Raw genomic sequence first — 21,071 nt, 5'->3', positions numbered from 1 at the left:
TAAGCAGCACGCCCCAGCGCAACAGAATCTCGCAACTCGACACTCCACCGAAAAAGCCCTCCTCCCCGAACTCGAGAATTTCCTCGATCGTCACTAACCACAGGTTCAAACCACCACCGCCAAAATGAGTACGTTTTTGCTCTCCCACCGAAACCCGCGTTCCTCAACTCTCTTGGTCGTCGTTATGAGAAATCCAAGAGAATTGAGTGGCTACATGTATGGTCGAATGTTGCAATTGCAGTTGCTGACGGTGTTTGTCGTGTAGCGAAGGGTACCTCCAGTTTCGGTAAACGTCACAACAAGACGCACACTTTGTGCCGACGATGCGGTTAGTACACGTCCGAAACTCCACGAAAAAGTTGCGAATTGGAAAACCAAGAGGAGGAAATGAAGGAGCAACATTTGATGGGAGTAAAAGGCAGTCACGGAAAATCTAACAGGTATAGGTCGTCGCTCCATGCACATCCAGAAGCATGAGTGCTCTTCTTGCGGCTACCCTTCTGCCAAGACCCGAAAGTGTACGTTTTGTCTAACTCGTCGAATACGGAAATACTAGCTAACGAACTCAGACAACTGGGGTGAGAAGGCCAAGCGAAGAAAGACCGTCGGCACCGGCCGCTGCCGCTACCTCAAGGATGTGTCTCGCCGATTCAAGAACGGCTTCCAGTCTGGTACGCCCAAGGGCGCTCGTGGCCCCAAGTCGGAGTAAATTTTGACGGGAGGGAAATGATATTGGGAAAGACGGCAAAAAAACGACATGAACGCTTGAGGGGTTGTGAGGGAGCTGGGTACGGAATGGATTCGAATGGACTTTTCGTGCTGGGTTTGGGGGAAGGGACTTTTCATAAGGTGGCGGAGCATGGACACGGTGTTTTTTGAAACGTGTTTGGCAGGGATGCCTGCTTGCCCTTTGAGAACTAAATATAAAGGATTTTGTAATTTGGTGTTTGCTGATGTTGCTGATCTTGGTGCTGAGGTGTAGGTGGGTTGATTAGGGTCAAAGTGGTGAAGTGTTTGACATTGAACAAGCTGTGTGTTCTTGGAAGCGCTATCGTGTGATAGGTGCTTGAAGTTGACTGGATGGCTCACAGATGGAGTTGGGAGATGCAGCATTTCATGGAAGGTATTTCATGCTAGATGCCGTCATTACAACCAAGCAAGTGGAAGCTCAAATCCGTGACGCAAACACGGCTACACTTCTACATCAAACCAGTTGCATTCCTACAACCGTAGACCTCATCTACAACTTCACCTATCCAACTCATCCCAACCTCAATCCCACCAACCCCAATGTAGTCAAAATCCAAACCCATCTATTCAATCCATAAACGCCAGTCCCTCCCAAACTCACAAACAACATCACGTCCCCCTCTCAAAAACCCTCACAGCACCATCACCACCCACAAAATACAAATACTCCCCATCACCCACCTCCCCATCCGCCTTCCCACCCCCTGTCACCCTCACCACACCACTCACATCCCTCGCCGTCCCTGTATCCAACAACCTCAACGCCATAACCATCCTCGCCTCATGCGCAAGACCCAACGTAAACGCCGCGTGATCCCTTTCCAACGTTGTGTGCTGCGTGTGCACCAGCGCATCATCAGCCGCCACAATCGCAATCGTAGCATGAACCCTCTGCCAAAATCAGCAAATCTTCCAAACTCACCACATGTAAAAACTCACCTCTCTCCATGAATTCAAAACATTCACTGCGCCAAGCGAACCAACGCCCCCCATTGCCAACCACGCATCCATACCGTCCATCAGGAGGACAACCTTTTTCTCTTTCGAAACCTCCGCGATAGCTTTGTCGACCCCCCTCTTCACGTCGTCTATCTTCCCACCACGTAGCACATGGTCTTTGCTTGAACTGGTGCGTTCATCGCTGGGTGCGTATAAGCCCGTCAGGCCGTCGACACAGACGTACCTCTTGCTTCTGTTCAAGGCATCTAGATCAAGTCCCTGTAGAGATCAGTATCACGCTAGATGCAGATAAGTTCGAGAAAGGAACAACATACCATCTTACTGGCGCCTTCTCTCCAAAATGCTCCATCTCTCAAAAAGCTGCACAGCACCACCGCCGTATCCTCTGTCCCCCCATCTTTCTGTCCATTCTTGAGCAAACTGTATACCCACCGTAGGACTAGCCAGTTTGCACTGGCGCCTAGAACACTGGTAAGAACTACGAGAGAAGCTTCTGGCGGCAGTCTGAGGTAAGGCTCTAGTAGCGGTGGGACTTTCGTTGATGCCGCGGAGGCCATTGTGAGATTTTCAAGTTGAGCTGCTTTGGTTGCTGGATTGGTGAAAATTTGCCTTGGGGGTTACAGGAGGCAACTGGTGCGGTGTGATTTGCAAGCAGGCACCTTCTTGTAGTTATGGTAAGGGTCAAAACTCGAGAAACTGTATTGCAATGTATGTTTTAAGTTGAAGGTTAATCCAAGGTTTTGATGAGAGACAAAATGCGGTTGACACTGGTGGGGCATTCCACAGCCAATCGACCAACGAAGCCTACATCAATAACTCCACGACGTCGTTTGGCAATCAAGTTTATACAATGTGTAAGATACGACATTTTCTCAATAAATAATATTCACATGTTATGTCGTGGTGCCATAGTCGGCGTCTGATCTATCGAAATGTAGTATGCAGTTCCCCATGCAGCCTGCAACACCAAATGGTTCTACTAGAACAAACAAGATGCCCTATAGGAATAACTCCCATGCAGTAACCTGATGAACGCACGTAATATCCAACCCAACTCCAGCAGGCCGGGAAAAAAAAAATCCTGCTATGAACACTTAGAAGCCGTAGGATCGGCCCCTTCTATAAAGATGCCGCCACGTTGAATAATACTCCCATAAATAATGTCGTGTAATGCTGCCAATTGCACAACCTTCAAATAACCCACGCCAACACGGTATTTCGGTTAAAACTTCTCCATAAGGTTCATCCTTGTCGTCCACATACGGGCTCTCTTACCGTAGATGAACAAGGGGATCGTGGTGAGTTGAAGTAGAAGCTGAATGATGCCCAACCACATATACACTTGTTTTGGTCCGTCTTTGGCCATCCAGTGAGAAACAAACAAACTAAAAACAAGGCCGTGCAAGACGTTCTTGGAGAAGTTGAGTGTCACAAGTGCCTCTCCAGCGTACTGACGATAGCTATCAACGCAAAACGTGATAGCAGTGGTGGAACCTAGGGAACAACCAAACGAAAGAATGCCAAAAAATGCGGTTGGAACCATCCAATGATCCTTTTCTTGAGCAGACCAGCCAAATCCAATCAGTCCAATACAGGTCGTAAGCATGATAGGGATTGCCATAACCAGTCGAAACTCGGGTTCGTACAAACCACCATTACGACGCGCCATAGCTCGAACAATCAGGTCACTAATCTTCCCTGCTACACCAGTACCAAGGACACCGCCGACAAATGGGGAGACATACACAAGACCGGTTTGGAGCGCATCGAAGTTGTAACTTGTTGGGTCTCGGTAGATGACAGCCATGGTCTCAGAGATGACGATTAACCAACCAATCGAGCAGGCGTATACCGCAGCAGACCATAGGACGGCCGGATATGCGTACAGGATGAATGGCCGGATCATAACCTTGATCCATTTGTCGCTGTTGAGCCGCCCGTGGTATGGTTTAAGCTGCTGCGTGAATGTCTTGGCAGGTTGCTGTCGCAAGTTATGCGTGTAAGCCTGGATTCTAGGAGGGCCCCGGAGCGCTGACGCGGGAATTCTCTCATTATCGAAATTTGGCCCATGAGAGAAGTAATCCACATTAGCATCGCTGCCCGTGACACTCTGAAGGTATGGCGAATGCCCGCCCGGCCCGCTGTGAGATTGTCGAAGGTTGGATCTCGGTGACCGAACTGGACTGTGTATAGAGCTAGTCCCGTCCAGAACATGGTGCTCATCAGGTACGTGTACAACGGGTACATTTGTATCGAGATGGTCAGGTTCTGTCTTGGGGACTTCTTTCGATTTCTCACCAGATGGTGATACGACAATGGAAGGCGTCTCGCCTCGCATATTGCCTGTTGATTCTGCGCGCGGCGAGACATCCTGCTTTTCGGCATCACCAGATGTGGCGAACGCAACATGATGGCCAGAGGAGACAGGTTGCAGATGTGCCGCCGGAGGAGCATCGACGTTGGTCGTCTTATCGCCTTCGCCATCACGATGAGAGTCGGCCGCTCCAGGCGTCTCGGGAACAAATCCGACATGGAGCTCCCTTTGGCGGGTTGCCGCGCCGGGTGAATGCGGCCGCTCAGGGGTCTTTGGAGTCCTTGCGGACTGGGACGATAGACGAGGTACTGGTATGTTCCTACGTGAAGAAAGGCGGCGGAGGAAACTAGGCCGATTTGATGGTTTCCGCGTTGGTGTACGATCCCAGAATGTTTCGGGAACGAAAAGGAAAAGAAGGACAAAGCCTAGTCCAGCTACCATGGCAACGATGCTGTAGGACCGGTTAGTAAAGGTAATTTGGGACATTTGCAAGGTACGAAAGAAAAGAAGCGATAACTGTGAGAGGGTGAACGGACAAAAATACCCAGCGCCATCCGTACGCGCCAATGATGGCAGCGCTGACCAAGGGAATCAAATTCTTGCCGCCAAGAAGCAAAAGAGTGTAGATTCCGATGCGATAGGCTCGTTCGTGGAGAAAGAAAATTTCCGCAATCGTTGCGGAGGGAAGACATTCCACGGGGCTGACGGCTATGCCTTGGAACACTCTGGCCGCGAGCAGAGAAGAAAAGCTCGGAGAGTAGCCACACCAAACACATGTTCCAATGAAGATAATGACACTAGCAAGATATACAGGCCGTTTGCCGAACAGAATGGCGGTCGGAGAGGCCAGAACTGAGCCTACGCCAAGGCCCATCATATATAGACCGACCGTGAGAGACACAGTCTCGACTTCGACATCCAAATCATGAGCAATGTCGGTGAACCCTGCGGCCATGATGGATGTAATACCACCGCCAATCATGCAATAAAATCCGAGGGACAACAATGCAGTGTCTCGACGCCAGTTAGGCCAGTTCAATGGATCGTTGGCCGAGTCTTCGGGTTGAGGGTCGAGAATGATGGCACCGTCCTGTGTTTTCTTCTTGTCTTCAACGGCCTTTTCTTCAACGGGATCAGGCCGTTGGGAGCCAGAGGGGGGGGTTTGTGTATCGGGACGAGGACGAGAGCCTCCTGGGGTTAATGGCATATCAACGGGAAAGCCCGTTGGAATAGATGAATGAGACGTCCTGGCATGCACAGTACGCAGACCAAGAGGTTCATTGCGGTTAGCAGCCAGAAGTAATACAGAACCTAGAATTGTGCGTCAGCAGTCGTCGTGATGAAGGAACCTTTCGGGAGGAAGAGACAAGGATTCTTTACCTGGAACCTCGACGGTCTGTTTATCGTTGAGCACACCGAAGCTCCATTTTGAGTGTCCGGGTGCTTGGGTCTCTTGTCCGCTACCATCGTTGGCTCTTCCTCTAAATAACCGGCCCAGCTTCCAAGGGTAGGCTGTCGCCTTTGCGTCTTCCGAGGTAGACGACATAATGTGGCGAAGGGTTTATATCCAGGACTGGCGGAGACGCCTTGCGGCGAGCGGGACGCTGGGACAAATGTAAGCTTTATAGCCGAGGCAAGATGAGTGTTATAGTTGGAGGCGAAGTATTATGCGTTGTGCTGCATTTGCGACATGAAAGGGGTTTGAGCCGAGCTCGAAGTCAATGGGCGGAGGAGATGAAAGCAAAGGTTTGGTAAACTAGATTTGGGGATTAAAGCAACAACAAAACGGGAACAGCGCAAAACAGTCTATCAGGAGAACATGAGGCTGTGAGAAGGCGGAGACATAGGTAGCTGAAGGAAAGGAAAGACGTTTTGAAGGCGCAAAGTATGAGGTACGTGAGAGCGGCGTGAACGGCGACGAGATCCGGTGGTTGACGTCTTAGGGATGGCGACTGTGGGAGTCTTCCTCTGTGACTGAGATGGAAGAGGGTCTGGTGCTTGGCGTTGTTGACATATTTGGAGACAGGTGAGACCGCGGGTGAGACCACAGGTCAGACCATAGTCCGGACATGTCTCTAGAGGTGATTGTGCAGCGAAAAGGAGAGAAGGTGGCAGTGAAGTTAAACAAGATGGTAGATGGCAAATGGCAAATGGCAAATCGTAGATGGTGGATGCAACTTTAAACTTGGGAAGGAGCGATTCTTACCGGGCGCAAGTCCAACCCTGCCGAGGGGAAATTTGGATTCAATGGCCTCGTCTCCGACTTGAAACTGATTCCCGCCCTGGAAAGGCGATGTTTTCTGTCGGGAGAGGAGACGGTGATGATGTTGATGCAAATCTAGATTAGACTCAACGTCTATCTACCTGGATATGTATTCAGCGGATGTTGCGCCAGTACGGCTGTTGCGGATGGTCGGAGCGCAGGCAGCCAGTTGGGGGACAAAGTCAAAGGCCATGCACCCACTGCACTGCAATGCATATGAGCCACGAGCCCCAGCGGATGAGAGATCACGTTGTGGCAGCAAGGTATGTTTTGCTACCCAGAGTCCGCGAGGGTTGAGTCTCGAGAGTCCTGCCCGGTCTAGAAGCCTCAAGGGTCGAATCTTTGTCTGATGCGTTCAAGTTTAGAACCTAGTGAGACACACAAAGGTCGTATCGGCGACGCGGAAAATGGAGGATGTGGAATGCTTAAATGTTGCCGTGGGCAAAACAATAGCAGTCTTGGCTAACGGTGATGGTTCAAGGTCCCACGCTGTCGTCTTACTTGTCCCTGCTTGTTGGTCGAGGCACTAGATGTCTTGAGTCCTGACCATGCGGCTCAACATCTGCAGCCAAGCATTCCACAACAGGCGAGTTGGTTGATCTGGCCAACACCACGGCTTCTCGGCATGTAAGCCAAGACAAAGGACGGGGGTACGGAAGAGTTGGACTATCGAGAGCACGGGCAATAGGGAATGAGGGGAGGGGGGATGTTGAGAATATGTTGGCGATGAAAACGGGTGAAATATACGTGTCGTGTTAGGACAAGGTTGAAGTACGGTCTGAAAGGCGAGATGGAGCCGGACCATGGAGTCTGGTGTCATCAGACAACAGCAAATCAACTAATACGACTCGCGACGCTACCGACATAAACTACAGTATCCCTGCATGCACCCCATCACATCAAATGATGATCAAAAAGTACGAAGGCGACGGCGTTCCCAGATGGCTATGCCGAGCAAGCCGCCACCACAATCAGACGAAACGGTGACGCAGGGCACATGCTGGACGCCATACCATAGACAAGGAACCGTCGCCGCAATGGGGGGGTTTTTAGATTGACATCTGGAGTGCTCTCGCAGCCTTCTCAGATAATAGGGTCTGGTCGCTCCCAACCCCGTGAACCTCTGACGCGGTCAGGCGGATGGGTGCAGGTGGATGCGGATGCAAGGATGGCGACAGAACTGATTGCCTCATTACGACAGAGATGGCCGAGTTATGGTCTTGGAGGTAATTATGGAATTTGCAACCATGACGGCATCTTGTTCAATTGTCGACTTGGCCTAGCTTTTCCCGTTGATAACTGTCGCTTTCAAAGGGGATGTGCGACGCAATGGTAGGCTGAAAAAGCCACCAGCCATGACACTGCACAAATTGACCGCTGTTGATGATCTCAAGGAGGAAAGGACTCTAGCAAGATATGTGGTCCAGTCTGCTTGGATCTGATCTATCACTGAGGCGCTGGGACATCTGGATCTGAGGCTACATGCAGCGAGTCATAGTGTTTGTGGAGGGCAACGATGCGCTAATCTTGCCGCAATCGGCCGCTACACATTGCAATCAACAAATCTATGGCTTGTCAACATTCAATGTTGACAGCACAGACTTGACATTTGGAAGCACGGCCGCGATGAACCGCTGGGCGAGAAAATATCGGTTAGCCAGACACCGGAACGGATATGAGAAGTCAACATTTGAAGTCAACATTTGAAGTCAACATTTGAAGTCAATATTGACACGACCAGGTTGAAACTTCACATCAAGGTTGTTTTCAAAACTCCCCCCACTCGACGCTCATCACTTTGTTTTGCATTGTTTTGTTCATTTTCTTGAAACATACTCAAATTCGAATTGCAATGAATCAGTACTTGTCGAGTCGAATCCCTTGGACAAAAACGCCTCCTCCAATACCACAACCGCCAAACCATTGTTGAAAATACGAGTCCTCGGTGAGGCTTTACATTATTGAACGAGACAGCAATGCACAATGACGACGTCCTCCATAAAGCCCCTGGTGTCTGAGAAGAAACTGGCCGCGATTGACAGCAAGGATGGGCCTTTAGCTTACTTGTGACGTGGTATTGTTTGGCGACCATCCCTTCCGGTGCATCAAAAAGGCACTGGGATATCACCGCCCAAATCTGCAGCTCCTTGCTCTCCACACTGGCTTGGTATCGCGTATCCTACTGTATTTGACGCCACTGTCTTATCCTCTGTCAAGATCATTCACACCGCTGCGAAATCTGTGGGGTAGATGGGCAAAGGCTTGCCACCTCAATTTCAATCCTGGAGCCGACGGAGATGGCGACCATCCCAGCATTAACTTTATGGGGGGCTGTTTTACTTCCATGTTTTTGCGTGCCATACAGACATGGCATCTTCGGGAAATGGCCTCACTCGACTCATGGGCTTTTTGTTCGGCCTTGAAATGATCGTCAGCCTGTTCCAAATCCCCCTCTGGCGCTACTCAAGTACCCAGAGTTTAAGCTCATTATCTCCCCTCCGTCGCCTGTTCGGCTGACATGGCAGTTTCTCCCTGACTGCTTATCCGCTCAGATGTTACTCAAAGGGGCTTGGCACTTTGGCGAGAAAGCTTGGTGATGAAGCTATCATCGCTCAACCCGGAATACTTTCCGCCGCACATGCGAGGCCAATAACGTAACCACACGAGGTTCTAATTCAAATCGGAGCTGCCAGTCAAATACGGAGATGAGACAACGAAAACTACACCAAGGCGGTTATGACCTCATAGCACATCTCGGGCACACATGCCAAACGTTGAATCCACGGCGAGACTCCGCCACTGACCCAGCTCGCCAGATTGTCCACCCTTAGGCTTCAAAGCCTCCGCAATCTCCCCACAAAGCTGCAAGCATGCAGATTTGACCTTCAACTACAGCTGTCCAACCAAACAGTCACGTCACCGAGCATCTGGCACGTTGCCCGCCATCCGTCCAACCTCCATCGTGCGACGTGGATACCTTCAAACAGACCAGACATTTAACCTGATAGCCACGGGGCCAATTCGCCATGCACCCCATCTTCGTCAACACCACCGGCCCCCGCGCCGCTCTTCTCGGCGCCAAACCTGTGGCTGCGGTAGCTGCTTTAGCTGCCCGTAAGACGTCCGTCACGGGGCCTCAATATTATAAACGGCAAACACCTTTATCGTCAAGCCGAGCCTTCCAATCCACAACCCCTGCTCGTCAGCCCAAGAACCAAGTCTTCAGCCCGTAAGTCCATTCATCTCCAGAAACAGATCTACATTGGAAACCTTGATATGCCAGACGAAAGCTCCCGAACAGAAAGCTTTTGCCCCTCACCACCATTCCATCTTCTCGGCCTAGGATCACCATCAGCTAACACCGCCAAAACCATAGTATTCGCAACCCAGACTCCTTCAACACCTACCTCTCCCTATCCTCCTCATCCCGCACTCCACTCCTAACCCTCTGGACAGCATCATGGTGTCCAACATGCCGCACCGTTCTGCCCCTGATCCAATCCCTCGTTGAATCCGGCACAGGCGAGTCAGACGGCGGCGTGGCATTCGCACCCGTCGAGTTCGACTCCCCAGACATCATGTCCTCCTCATCCTATTCTGAAAACCTCGCCATGACTTACATGATCACTTCTATCCCCACGCTGCTCAGCTTTGATGCCGGCGAGGCCCAGACAGCCACAAAGGTCACTGATGGGCGGAAGCTTGCTGATCGGCAGTTCTTGATTGAATGGATCCAGAACGAGGCTCGTCGACATGGAGGCCGTGGGGGCGGAGGCGACGGTGGACCAGGATCATCTGTATTTGGCGGTTTATTCGGCAACAAGAAATGAGAACAAGTAGAAAACTTGCTTCATGTACGATAGACAGTTATTTGTATCAAAAAAGGAAGTCAGTGATTATCGCATCACTACGATATCTTTCGTGTGTAAGCCAACAAGTGTCTGCGAATCATATCCAACGTCAGAAACATCCACCCATAGTAATCAACACACGCATCTCACATTCAAAGTCACATAATATCATGGTAATGTATTCCCATACTAATACACCACCTACTTCATACAAGCATCATACCTCATATCAATGCCCTTCATACCTCTATCATCCAATGACCAACGATCCATATCTCCCCGATGCCTCTAAGTCACTTCTTTTAAAAATACAATTCCAACACCAAAAACTCCCACCTGAACAAATCCCAATGCCTTTTATGAAATTTGTTTTGGCCCATGCAGTCGAAAGATGCAGCATTAGTCATCTGCTCACATTACCACACACTCTCCTTCTTGTCGTTCTCGCTCGATGCGACTACGTGAAATACGCTGCTGGGGTTTGAATTGCCCGCCTTTGCCAGCACGTTTGAGGTCTTCTAGGCGATCTCTGGCCTTGGGGAAGTCCTGGGCTAGAAAGTCGTATTGTCAGTACCTGTTGAAAATAGCATGCTTGTTTCGTAGGGGAATTGTATAACGGAAAGCATACCAGCAGCTCTCCAGTACCACCGTTTGGCATCCTCCAAGTTCGCAGCGACACCGATTCCCACTTCTGTAAAGTATCCCATTGCGTATTCTGCCTTTGCCAGACCAGCCACTGCCGCCTTTCTCGCCCAGAGATATGCCTCTGTGTCGTTTTGGGCCAGAACTCCTGGGCTCCCTGTCAGGTACCATCCGCTAAGGGACAGCTCTGACTGGTGCTCTTCCTGCTGAGCAGCCTGTGAATACCAGTAGATGGACTGTCTTGGATCGATGGGACAGCCCAATGCACCATACTCGAATGCACAGCCCAAGCGATATTGTGAGAACTTGTAGCCTAAATCCGCAGCCTTTTGGAACAATTCCAGGGCATAGCTTTCGTCTCGGATGATGGCGTCGTTTCCGGAAGCAGATTCGTAGAGTAGGCCAAGCTCATGGAGAGCATGGGGATTCTCCGCATCGGCCCTCTCTCCCGCGCGTCTCAACCAGCTCACAGCTTCGCGTGGATTCTTGGGTTGACCCAGCAGCCCCTTGAGGAGAATCATACCAACCTTGTACATGGCTGGAGGGTCGCCAAGTGTTGCTGCGCGCTTGTACCACTGCATCGCCTTTAGAGGGTCTTTACGCGTGCCGCCGCCATCCTCATGTCCAATCTCGCAACAGACTGCAGTACGGTACGCAGCAGCCGCATGTCCCACCTTTGCAGCAGACTGGTACAGGGTGAAAGCCTCCTTGTTATCTGGCTCGTTGCCAAACAGTCCCTTTCCGAGGCTATCTGCCAGAACAAACATGGCCTCTGAATTCTGTGCGTTGGAAAGCTTCTTTAGCACCTTGTGCGAGTCCATTAGGTATCGCTCACGAGCCTTTGCCCGTTGCTTGGGGTCAGGTAGCTTTGGCGCCAAAACGTCGGCGGCTTCAATCAGTCTTTTTGCTAGGCGCAAAGCTGATTCCTGATCGTTGGCATTGACCTTTATAACCATCCGTAGACGCTCCAACTCCTGCGGCGTTACCGGCTCCTGGATTTGTCCTATTTCCACATTGGACGGGTATCCGCCTCGAGCCGGAGGAGGCTGTTGATGTTGCGGCTGCTGTTGTGGTTGAGGTGGTAGAGATTGGGCATATTGCTGAGGTTGCTGCTGAGGTTGCTGCTGAGGTTGCTGCTGTTGTGGAACACCGCCATAGTTCCGCACAGGGGGAGGTCGGTCATTCATATTCACCATCGAGTTAGCCATTAATCCCGGTCGAACAGGCGTAGGATGCGAAGGAAGAGTGTCTGAGGTTGTGTGTATGGACGACGCAGTCCCGTGCCTAGACATGCCCATGTTGCCCCCGGCTCTCATGTCGTGGATCGGTCCTGGCGGCGCACTGGGGCCACGCGGGGGCAGTTGATCGTAGCCCACTGGCGACGCACTATAACCCTGGCCATATTCTGGCCGGTAAGGCTGCACTTGTGGTACGGGAGGCATCGAGGGGATATCGCCAGCCATCTCAAAGACAGCAGCTTGTGGTTCATGAAAATTGGCCTCCGATTTGGCGTGATGCAATCTCGGCGTGCCGTGGGCTCCAGGCTGCGACTGCTCTACAGCTGGCCGCATCGACTGGTCGAGGGACCCGCGACTTTGGTTCACAGGTGCACCGTACTGATCATGCTGATCAGAGCCGCTCATTCCGGGAGTGGCATAATATGAGTCGAACACCTCATCAACCGACGGCGAGGGACCTGGGCGAGAACCTTGTCCGGATGCTGCAGGCGCACCATTGTATCCTCCTCGCTCATCTTGGTAGCCGCCTCCGTAAGGGTCTCGAGCCGGTACCTGACGATCCTGCGGATAAATTCTTTGAGGAGGAGGGCGATGACCGCCAGCAGTTGAGGGCCTTGCCGGTACGCCTCCAGGGCCTCCTGGTCCGTTAAATGGGGCCGTACCTACTCGTCGTGGAGGTGGCATGTTTTGAGCAGCTGGGAAATCGTTGACCGGCATTGTCATGCTTCGACTTGGTGGTCCGAACTCATTTCTCGCCGGTTGCTGAGGCGCGGTGCCATAGCCATCATCATAGCCTCCAAAGCCAGCCCCAGCCTGTCCAGCAGGCGGACCTTGTCGGGGGCCTCCGTAGCCTTGGGGTCGCCCGTAATCATCTTGACTTCGTGTCGTTTCATAGCTGGATCTTCCGTCGGATCTTGACCTTTGGCCATTTAAATCCATGCCGGACATTTGGCCAGCCAACTGTCGGTCCTGCTCGTAGCCACCATACCCGGGGTCTGGATGAGTTGGAGGCGGTCGTCGCGCTAACAATAGGGAAAAAAAGTTCAAAAGTCAGCAAGATAAATCTTAACATACTCAGGGCCATTTTGCAGCAAATCTGCGGCCATCTTAACGCCAAAATCTCCAGGGCCATACTGACCAGGTCTACCTCCCGCTGGACCACCCCGTGCCGGCATCGCACGGCCAGGTCCCGGTCCCATGCCTCTACCCTGGGGATAAGAGCCTCCGCGGATGCCATCAGCAGTTCCAGGACGGGGTATAGGACCACCGCCCCTCGCATATGGAGGCATTGGGCCTCCTCTTGTCGGGCCGGGTCCGTAATCATCTTGGTATTGTTGAGGGCCTTCATCTGCATAGCCTCCTCCCTGGCTGTCGTATCCATATCCGTCCTGATATTCGTTAAGTGGTTGCCGGCCGCCAAACTGCTGCTGTGAAGGTCCTTCATTATATCCTCCTCTAGGACCAGGTCGGGGCGCCGCTGGACCAGCATACGGACGCTGTGAACCTCCACCTCCGCCACCATATCCTCCCCTGTAGGCCATGTCGAATTTTGTGTATCAGGCGATGGAAACAAGTGCCGTCGGTTGCTTTCGTGGGTTAAGAGCTGTCGTGGCTTGGTTCGGTACTGGCGCTCGCCGTCGGCTATAATAAGCTATTCGTGCCAGAGGAGGACGCTGACAAAATATCCCATATCCGAGACAAAGGGTCGCGATGGGGGCACGGGAAGGGCAGAAGCGCCAAGAACAGATGACGGCGCAAAAAGAAAACAAAATGCAGAAAAAGGTAATAGCTTGGTGGTTTTGTTGATCCCCAACGTTTCACGAAGGATGGTTCAATAGCGCATCGGGAAGTGGTTGTGTCAACGGCAGTAATGTACCACGGTCGGAGGCACAATCTGGGGCCGATGGTGTTTCGGGTTGCGGCGCAAAGGATCGACAGTTTCGATGCTGAACTCGCCCGACTATGCGCAGACACCGGACGCAGCAGAAGCGGCTGCTAATTGACGGCTAGATGGAGGAGTAGTGTTTGGGTCGTTGCCGAGGCGCCCTTGCATGCAGAGAGGCGGGAAGGAGCAAGTCGAGTGAAGGTTGATGGCAGAGAAGAAAGGGCCACACGACACGACCAGGTGAGGTGAGGTGAGGTGAGGTGAGGTCAAGTGAGCGCGGGTCGATGTTGACAGACAGACAGACTGGAGTGCAACGAGGAGGGGCACCGCTGGGTACGGGGTGGCCGGACCAGACGGAGAGAAAACAAGAGTCTGGTCCAAGTAGTTGTATGTACCTTACCTGAGTAAGGGGAGCAGAGGATAAACAAAAGACAAGGCGGACGATGTTGTGTCAGGTCGGATTCAGTGTGGTTAAGAAGATTGTCGACGAAGAACCAGACCAGACGACAGACGGCACTGATGCGGTTTGGGTGGTCAAAGTCAACTGATGTGGGGTTTGGGGAACCGGACGGCTTCAAATGGTGACGAGACTTGACCAGACCACTAGACGCTAGACTCCTCCGTAGACAACATTGAAGATGTCAAGTCAAGTGACAGGCCAACGGCGGCACTAATTTTCACGTATTTTCACGTAATGGAAGAATGCAGGTACCCAATTCGGCCCATGCTCGGGCTTCTAGCGTCAACGTCGACGGAGTCAGGTCTCCATTTGCGTCTCCATATGTGTCTCCATGTGGCCTGGGCCATCATTCTGCAATTGCATTTGCTCACTAGGAGAGCCGGGCGGCCTGACGGGAGCCTGCAGGGGCAGGGGAACGAAGGGCTAGCACTGACATGGAGCCGTAATGGAGTATCAGAGGGGCTGCACTGGAGTCACCAGGCCTGACCTGAAAGGCAAACGGCACCGGCTGGCGGGATGATGGCTGTGTCTTGATTCAACTGGACCTTCTTCCGCCTCCCAGAAACATTGAATGAACATTGAAGGATCACTCACCAGCACATGTGGATACATGTATCCATTGATTCTTTTTGCACGTAGGTGTAATATACCTACAGTCTGTGGCAAAAAGTATTTGCCTATATCCAAGTATACACTAATACATCTTAATATACCTAAGCATATAAAACGATATGCAATATATTTCCCGTGTTTAAATACGTTTCGCTCCCTACTTTAGGCATGCAAGGAAAACAAAAGTCAAGTCTCATACATACCTAGGTAGAGTGAGTTGGTATCAGTCATTGATTCGAGAATGACTCTGACACTAGGACTGGGTGGGCGTTTCATTCATGCCTACGAGATTTGAGCTGCGGTGTCTCTTACTGACGATCGCAAAGTTGCGTGTCAGAGACCATACCTGCAATATCTTGATGGAATTGGTGAAATTGATTAATTATTGAAGCCTGGTCTGTATGTTATGCACTCATCATGGAGCCCCATGGTCAATCAATGCATCAATGTGGCATGAAATGGGGTCAACTGGTCTCTATCCGATGTCCGCCACTCGCTCCATCCGACCCCTGAACTGCAGTCCTCCAGGGCCGTTGGATTTCCCTGTGTCACTGCTTGGCCCTTCCTTGTACCTGCAGCTGCCGAACCATCACTGGCGAATCGGCAAGTCTGGCCCCCCTGATTGGCCATGCCATTTTCCGAACAGGAGGCCGCTCCATCCATGTCGCCATCAAGACAAGACAAGACATCCACCCCAAAGTCAACCCAAGACAAACGGCGTCGAGTGCATTGAATGTGGCCACAGTCCAATATTACATTATCGTCTGGTCCTTGATAATCTATCCGTCAACAATGTCCCGAATATTACAAGTCATCCGAAGCTACGACGGCTAAATCACAAACCAAGGTTTTCGACGTCCCTGCAGACAATTCGTGTTTACCTCGTCGCCGCATCCTTGACATGTTGCTACCTCCTCCAACGCGCCCCCAATTATCAACTCCCTCTAGGGCTTGGCTCCTAACGGACGAACCTGATAAAAGTCCCTCTCCTAAATGGAGCGTCTCGCTGACAAGCATGATGCACAAAGCTGCCTCCACCAACTCCGATTGGAACGGAACCGTGACCATCAAGTCCGTCCCTATGCAGTGGCTGAGCATCTCAAACATGAGCCAATAGCCAGATATCATGCCTGGCACCCTGCATTTGATGCCACCCATTCCCTCTGCGATTATTTTTGCCTGCGCTTGGCCCTTTCACAAGCGTTGAATGCCTGCGCACATGGCTTCACCGGATACAGTACACATTGGGGACATGCTCACAGGGTGCCAATGGCTCTCATGGTGGCAGACCTCCCTTGCAAGCTCAACGCCATAACAACCGGAAGGATATATGTAACATCAAATACAGACTGGAGCCCAGAGTTTTCTACCCTGACACTACGGAGTAATAAGCGCCAGTGTCTTGCACAAGGTCCTTACTTCGGATCGTCTTTGGTTGCTCCGTCATAATAGCCGGCCGGTTCGCCAATGCTCTACGCCACACCAATGACGAACATACATAATCCAGGGTCCAAGTCTTGGCTTAAATCTCACGACACTCGGAGTTCTCATGTCACCCTGAACTTGGTGCGTATGAAAAATTGATAGAACCAGGAGTCGGGTGCCTGGCCAACAAGTATCAAAACTTCTCCCACAGAACCCTATCACCTGAGTTGCCTTGCCGGCCTGACGCAAACGCTTGTTTTTCATCGCAGTCGCTGGGTAGTCCATTTTCAAGCCACCCTAGCTCCTGTCTCAAGTTGGTAACATCGAGCGTGCATGATTGGTCGTCTCGACATGCCCTCGTCCGTCGAGGATTACCAGGACAAAGTATGGTCGGATCACCGCTGACCCGTTCAAGAAAATAACTTTCGTCCAGACAATTGGCTTTGACAGGGGATGACGGATGCTACCGTTCCTCTGAAGCAGCTTATTATTGCCGCCTCCTGCCAAGGTCAGCGGTCGTCTACAGACAAGACAAAGCTTTCAATGTTGGGTCCAATGCCGAGTTTACCTTTCAACTGATCCTCGTCTTTCGGATTCTTCCCAGCTTCATGATAACCAACCTTGCCCATTTTGTGTTTTGATTCCGCAAGGGGACACTGAATCACACAGGATACGATCTTGGCTGTATCCACAGGATTGTCTCGGCAGTCCACTCCGTTCCTCGCCAATTACCTTGTAACCTGCACAACAGTAAATGGACAAGTCGCCAGCCTTCGTAATGACATCAGAGGTTGCAACGGGTGTATCGCAAGGGTCTAGCACTGATTTTCGGCACGGCCCATAGTGCTGCGATTGGCACCTCTATGCGCTTTCATGACAATAATGCTACGCTGAATAATTTCCACTGTCTGGCAGGATTACGTTAATAATACGGAGTACCTAGGTTGCTGGAACCAGGTTTTGCAAATGTTTACGGGGTCTGGTTTGCTATTGAAACAAGTGCGACTGGTTTCGATCCTGAGTGAAACAGTCGAGAAGTGGTCTTGTTTCGCAAACCCCAACAATCCTGCCGCCCGTGATTCACCACCAAGAATTGCGCAACCGTTCATCGCATCGCACCCTTGCGGTGGCTTCGCCCAAGTTACAGCCCCTTCGTTCACATTGCGGAAGGCTTGGTTGGTTCTGCAATCTCGCCCAACAACATATGTACCAGAAAACCAATGTCGCAACAGCTTCTATCCTCGAGTGGACTCCTTCCATCTTTCTATCTTTTTCACGTCAAAAGACAGCTCCAAATCATCGCTAGGATTTATGCATAAAATACAGCTATATAGTGCACCTTAGGTTAAAGAGAGGTTAGGGGCTAGGACACAGCGCGAGAGTAAGGTTTGCACATGAGAAGGACTGCCTTCTTATTGAATTAAAAGAAGAACTTAAACTTTTATAGGCAGATATTCATGCACAGTTTAGCAGCAGATTTATATAGCGTTTAAAAGAGGCTCTTTAGGTTTATTACTGTATAAGGTTAAAGTATTATAGGTGATCTCTAGGTAGAGTTTGCTAGGGTTTATTAAGTTTTAGCACCTATAAATAAACTTTTGCCTTATTGGCTGAGATTAGTAGGCCAAATCACTTTGCTCAGCTTAAACACAGTCGGCCACCTCACATGCGGCCATATCTTTGAGTTCACGCATATTTAACTCTGACGTGGGGACACTCAGGCCGTAAAGTCGAGAGAAATTGGGTTTAAATAAGATGAGTGGATGCTTTGAACCAGTGCAAAATTACCCTAGCCGCAAACTTCAATCGAGAATGCAACGGTTTCTTATCCAATTTTTACCACGTCGGTGCGACACCCAGTACTGGTCTTTCCCATTGCGCCCCCCCCTTCCCCCCCAAGCCCATGTTTCGGTGCTCCCATATAGCAAGGTTAAGGTCGATCAAGAAGGCTTGTACGGGAAAGTCTTATTGTGCAGCGCTTCCTCCAACATTGCTCCGATTCTGGGAAGAAACACTAGCTCCTCGAGAATCCACGACTGTTCTTGTCAAACGCGCATTCAAATCACCCTCAACAATACTTCCAAATCAGCGCCGCCGAACGACTTAACTCGGATTACAAGAACCCTCAGTTTTAAGATTATCTCATCTTTAAGAGTATAAAGGGGATCCGGGCATGGCCTTCGAACAGCTGTTAAAGTCAGTGTCTCCCGTTGCGTTGGTTGTACATGTGACGATGTATGAAGGATGCCTCGCATAAACTCCGTCGGACACCAGCACAAGATGTAACTGTCTGTCTCCACGGTCTAGCGACAAGAATACTCTAATATTCGATACTAAAGCTCCTGGAAGAACCATTCACAGAGTTACGGTCTCCGGCTTCTGACCATGGCGCCAGCTCACCTTTAAGAATGTTTTGTTTCTTAATTCTACAGTCTACTACACTAAGTAGGAGACTATCACGTATTGCCCTATATGTTGGTCTTGCGTTGAGCAGCTTCACCTAGCGTATGCTACACCGAATGATTTGGAGAGAGCCCACGCAAAAACCGCGCCTGTAGTTGATCCGTTCTTTAGTTATAGTTGAGAATTCACCTTATTTGTATAAAACTAAGCACTGAGCCTCCTTATCGAGATCATAGTCCGTGTAAAACCCAGTCCACATCACTTGGTCTGCACACGCTGGTTTATCGTCTGTCTCCGTATCGTCAGCTAAACACTTAGGCATGGCTTTGTCCCAATCCTCCTTTGTCTGTGTTTTCCATGGCTTAGGCAATGGCCAGTCACTAAAATGCACAAGCACGGCGCGAGACACCTCACCCATCGCATTCCACTGTTCCTCCTGATTAGGAGCGAGGTACTTCGAGTGATCCTTGTTGCGAAACTCGCCAGTCAAGAGAGCCAGCCTCCGATAGGGCAGGATCATAGCTAAATCTTTAAACATGCTATTGATGACCTCCATGTCAAAGTCACCGGATCGAAGCGCTTCATCCATGATCTTGCGATACCGGACCGTATTTGGCTCGAGAAGCATAACATGAGACCCGAGTACCTGCTTTGCTATGTCTGTATCTTTTTCACTTAGCCAATAAGCACGAGGGACTGCAATTGGCACCAATGGGCTGAGAAAATAATGATCCATGCTGTTGAGTATAAGAGAGTCAGAGTCAAAGGCGAGCACTTGAGTCCACTCTGTTAACGCAAAGGAATGGAACTTTGTAAGACTTTCACGCCAAGTTGAGTCGCCTTTTCTTGTAGAGATAACTTCAAAGGGGCGGAGAATAAGCTCAGGCATCTTTTTGCGCAATTTAGCAATAGCTTTCGCCTCCCTTGATGTCCCTTGAGACCAATTTTTAGGATAAATTAGGACGAAATTGTGCTTTGCACCAAATCTTTTAAGTTGGACAAAGTTAATAACCTATGCTAGGCTAAATCAGTTAAATCTGTACTAAATGCAGCTGAATGGGCGCTAACCGTATTGCAGAGGTAGTTGAGGTTCGTAGCATACTGCGCGTACGCGAATTTTGGTTTAAGCTGTTCCGTCGTCCACCATGCCTTAAATGGTTGTTCTAAGCGGGAATTTGACTGATTGTTCGACATAGAGTTATCGAGTACCGTACTATGCCACTTACTGAAAAGACTAGCTGTTGTGATTACCATAACTAGACTCGCCAGAAATGCAAACATTAACCTTAGCATCCTTGGTGGAAGATTCGGCAAGTTGAGCCGCATTTTTGCTTGCGTGCCACGATAATCCAACATTTAAGAAGTCTTACATTGTGTCATCAGAAGCCGCGCGTTGGCCCAAAACACTCCATTTTAAAAAGGTTTGCGGTGTCACCCCTTTAAGTGTGGCGATGCACGTCTCGAATGACAAGGCATTTAGGCTAATTGGTATGTGATACAGTGAATTTGACCAGGGCAATATAACAGGAGCCGCCAGGTGAAATAATCCAATTAATCCAACCCTGGAAGAAACTGGGTTAAGCCGATGTTCCGCACCACCCACAAGTAAATCGGATTCGCAAATATCCTGCCCTATTCGCAAATAGGACATCCCACCCACAAATATCCGCCTTTGCTACTAGAATGCCCTAGTTACAAATAGTTAATTTACTTTGTCTAAGTCACCCATTTATAAAGCTATATTAAGGAGAACTATTATTACTATAACGTAAGTGCATATTAGATGCACTAGCATATTAGATGTACTACTAAGACATTATAACTAAATTAAATTATATTATAAAATAATAACTAATATAAGAAATTAATTAATTCTTATTATTATTCTCTTTATTAGATATTTCTAAATTATTCTAATAAGTTTATATATTATAACTAGTCTTACTATATATACTTTATTAGCCTAAAATAAACACACCTAAGAGCTTAGAGCGCCCTGCAAAATACCGCACTTACACGTAACTTATTAGCAATTTAGTCTAGATTATTACTTCTCTTTAGTTTAAGTAGTTAGAATCCTTCTAATTGCCTAGATTAAATAGTATTTAATTCTTAATTGCTTTAGTCTTCCTAGAAGACTTTCCTAATATTATTTAGTAGTATGCCTTTATGAGGTATAATATATAGTAAAGGGAGGCACTTTTAGGCTAGGTGGTTAAAAGTCTCCCTTTACTTAGATTAAATAGTATTTAATTCTTAATTGCTTTA

At 49.8% G+C, this 21,071-nt stretch overlaps 7 protein-coding genes across 7 annotated transcripts; 3 read left to right on the top strand and 4 right to left on the bottom strand.

Moving 5' to 3' along the window:
* Positions 1-124: 124 nt before the first annotated feature.
* Positions 125-709, top strand: VFPPC_15842 (ribosomal protein l37e domain-containing protein; the record flags this gene model as incomplete). The annotated part of the gene is made up of 3 exons (XM_018293595.1): positions 125-128; positions 447-518; positions 570-709. 3 exons carry the CDS (start codon positions 125-127, stop codon positions 707-709), a joined length of 216 nt encoding a protein of 71 aa, XP_018145406.1.
* Positions 710-1,359: 650 nt separating this feature from the next.
* Positions 1,360-2,267, bottom strand: VFPPC_04780 (hypothetical protein; the record flags this gene model as incomplete). Its single annotated transcript, XM_018284070.1, has 3 exons — positions 1,360-1,641; positions 1,690-1,968; positions 2,025-2,267. 3 exons carry the CDS (start codon positions 2,265-2,267, stop codon positions 1,360-1,362), a joined length of 804 nt encoding a protein of 267 aa, XP_018145405.1.
* A 665-nt stretch (positions 2,268-2,932) lies between these two features.
* Positions 2,933-5,570, bottom strand: VFPPC_04779 (MFS transporter; the record flags this gene model as incomplete). The annotated part of the gene is made up of 3 exons (XM_018284069.1): positions 2,933-4,475; positions 4,585-5,335; positions 5,405-5,570. The coding sequence occupies 3 exons, from the start codon at positions 5,568-5,570 to the stop codon at positions 2,933-2,935; spliced, it is 2,460 nt and encodes an 819-aa protein (XP_018145404.1).
* A 3,743-nt stretch (positions 5,571-9,313) lies between these two features.
* On the top strand, positions 9,314-10,117 carry VFPPC_04777 (thioredoxin-like fold protein; the record flags this gene model as incomplete). The annotated part of the gene is made up of 2 exons (XM_018284068.1): positions 9,314-9,516; positions 9,664-10,117. 2 exons carry the CDS (start codon positions 9,314-9,316, stop codon positions 10,115-10,117), a joined length of 657 nt encoding a protein of 218 aa, XP_018145403.1.
* Positions 10,118-10,549: 432 nt separating this feature from the next.
* VFPPC_04776 (chitin synthase activator (Chs3)) lies at positions 10,550-13,559 on the bottom strand (the record flags this gene model as incomplete). Its single annotated transcript, XM_018284067.1, has 3 exons — positions 10,550-10,689; positions 10,767-13,040; positions 13,157-13,559. 3 exons carry the CDS (start codon positions 13,557-13,559, stop codon positions 10,550-10,552), a joined length of 2,817 nt encoding a protein of 938 aa, XP_018145402.1.
* A 3,807-nt stretch (positions 13,560-17,366) lies between these two features.
* On the top strand, positions 17,367-17,744 carry VFPPC_17696 (hypothetical protein; the record flags this gene model as incomplete). The annotated part of the gene is made up of 1 exon (XM_022429385.1): positions 17,367-17,744. The coding sequence occupies one exon, from the start codon at positions 17,367-17,369 to the stop codon at positions 17,742-17,744; it is 378 nt and encodes a 125-aa protein (XP_022285577.1).
* Positions 17,745-18,993: 1,249 nt separating this feature from the next.
* Positions 18,994-19,692, bottom strand: VFPPC_04775 (glucose n-acetyltransferase; the record flags this gene model as incomplete). Its single annotated transcript, XM_018284066.1, has 1 exon — positions 18,994-19,692. One exon carries the CDS (start codon positions 19,690-19,692, stop codon positions 18,994-18,996), a length of 699 nt encoding a protein of 232 aa, XP_018145401.1.
* Between the last annotated feature and the right edge of the window lie 1,379 nt (positions 19,693-21,071).

The sequence above is a fragment of the Pochonia chlamydosporia genome, chromosome 3 (genome assembly GCF_001653235.2).
Source record: "Pochonia chlamydosporia 170 chromosome 3, whole genome shotgun sequence".
In the NCBI taxonomy this organism is placed as follows: domain Eukaryota; kingdom Fungi; phylum Ascomycota; class Sordariomycetes; order Hypocreales; family Clavicipitaceae; genus Pochonia; species Pochonia chlamydosporia.
Note: the sequence above shows the minus strand (reverse complement) of the source record. Positions and strands in the feature narration are given on the sequence as shown.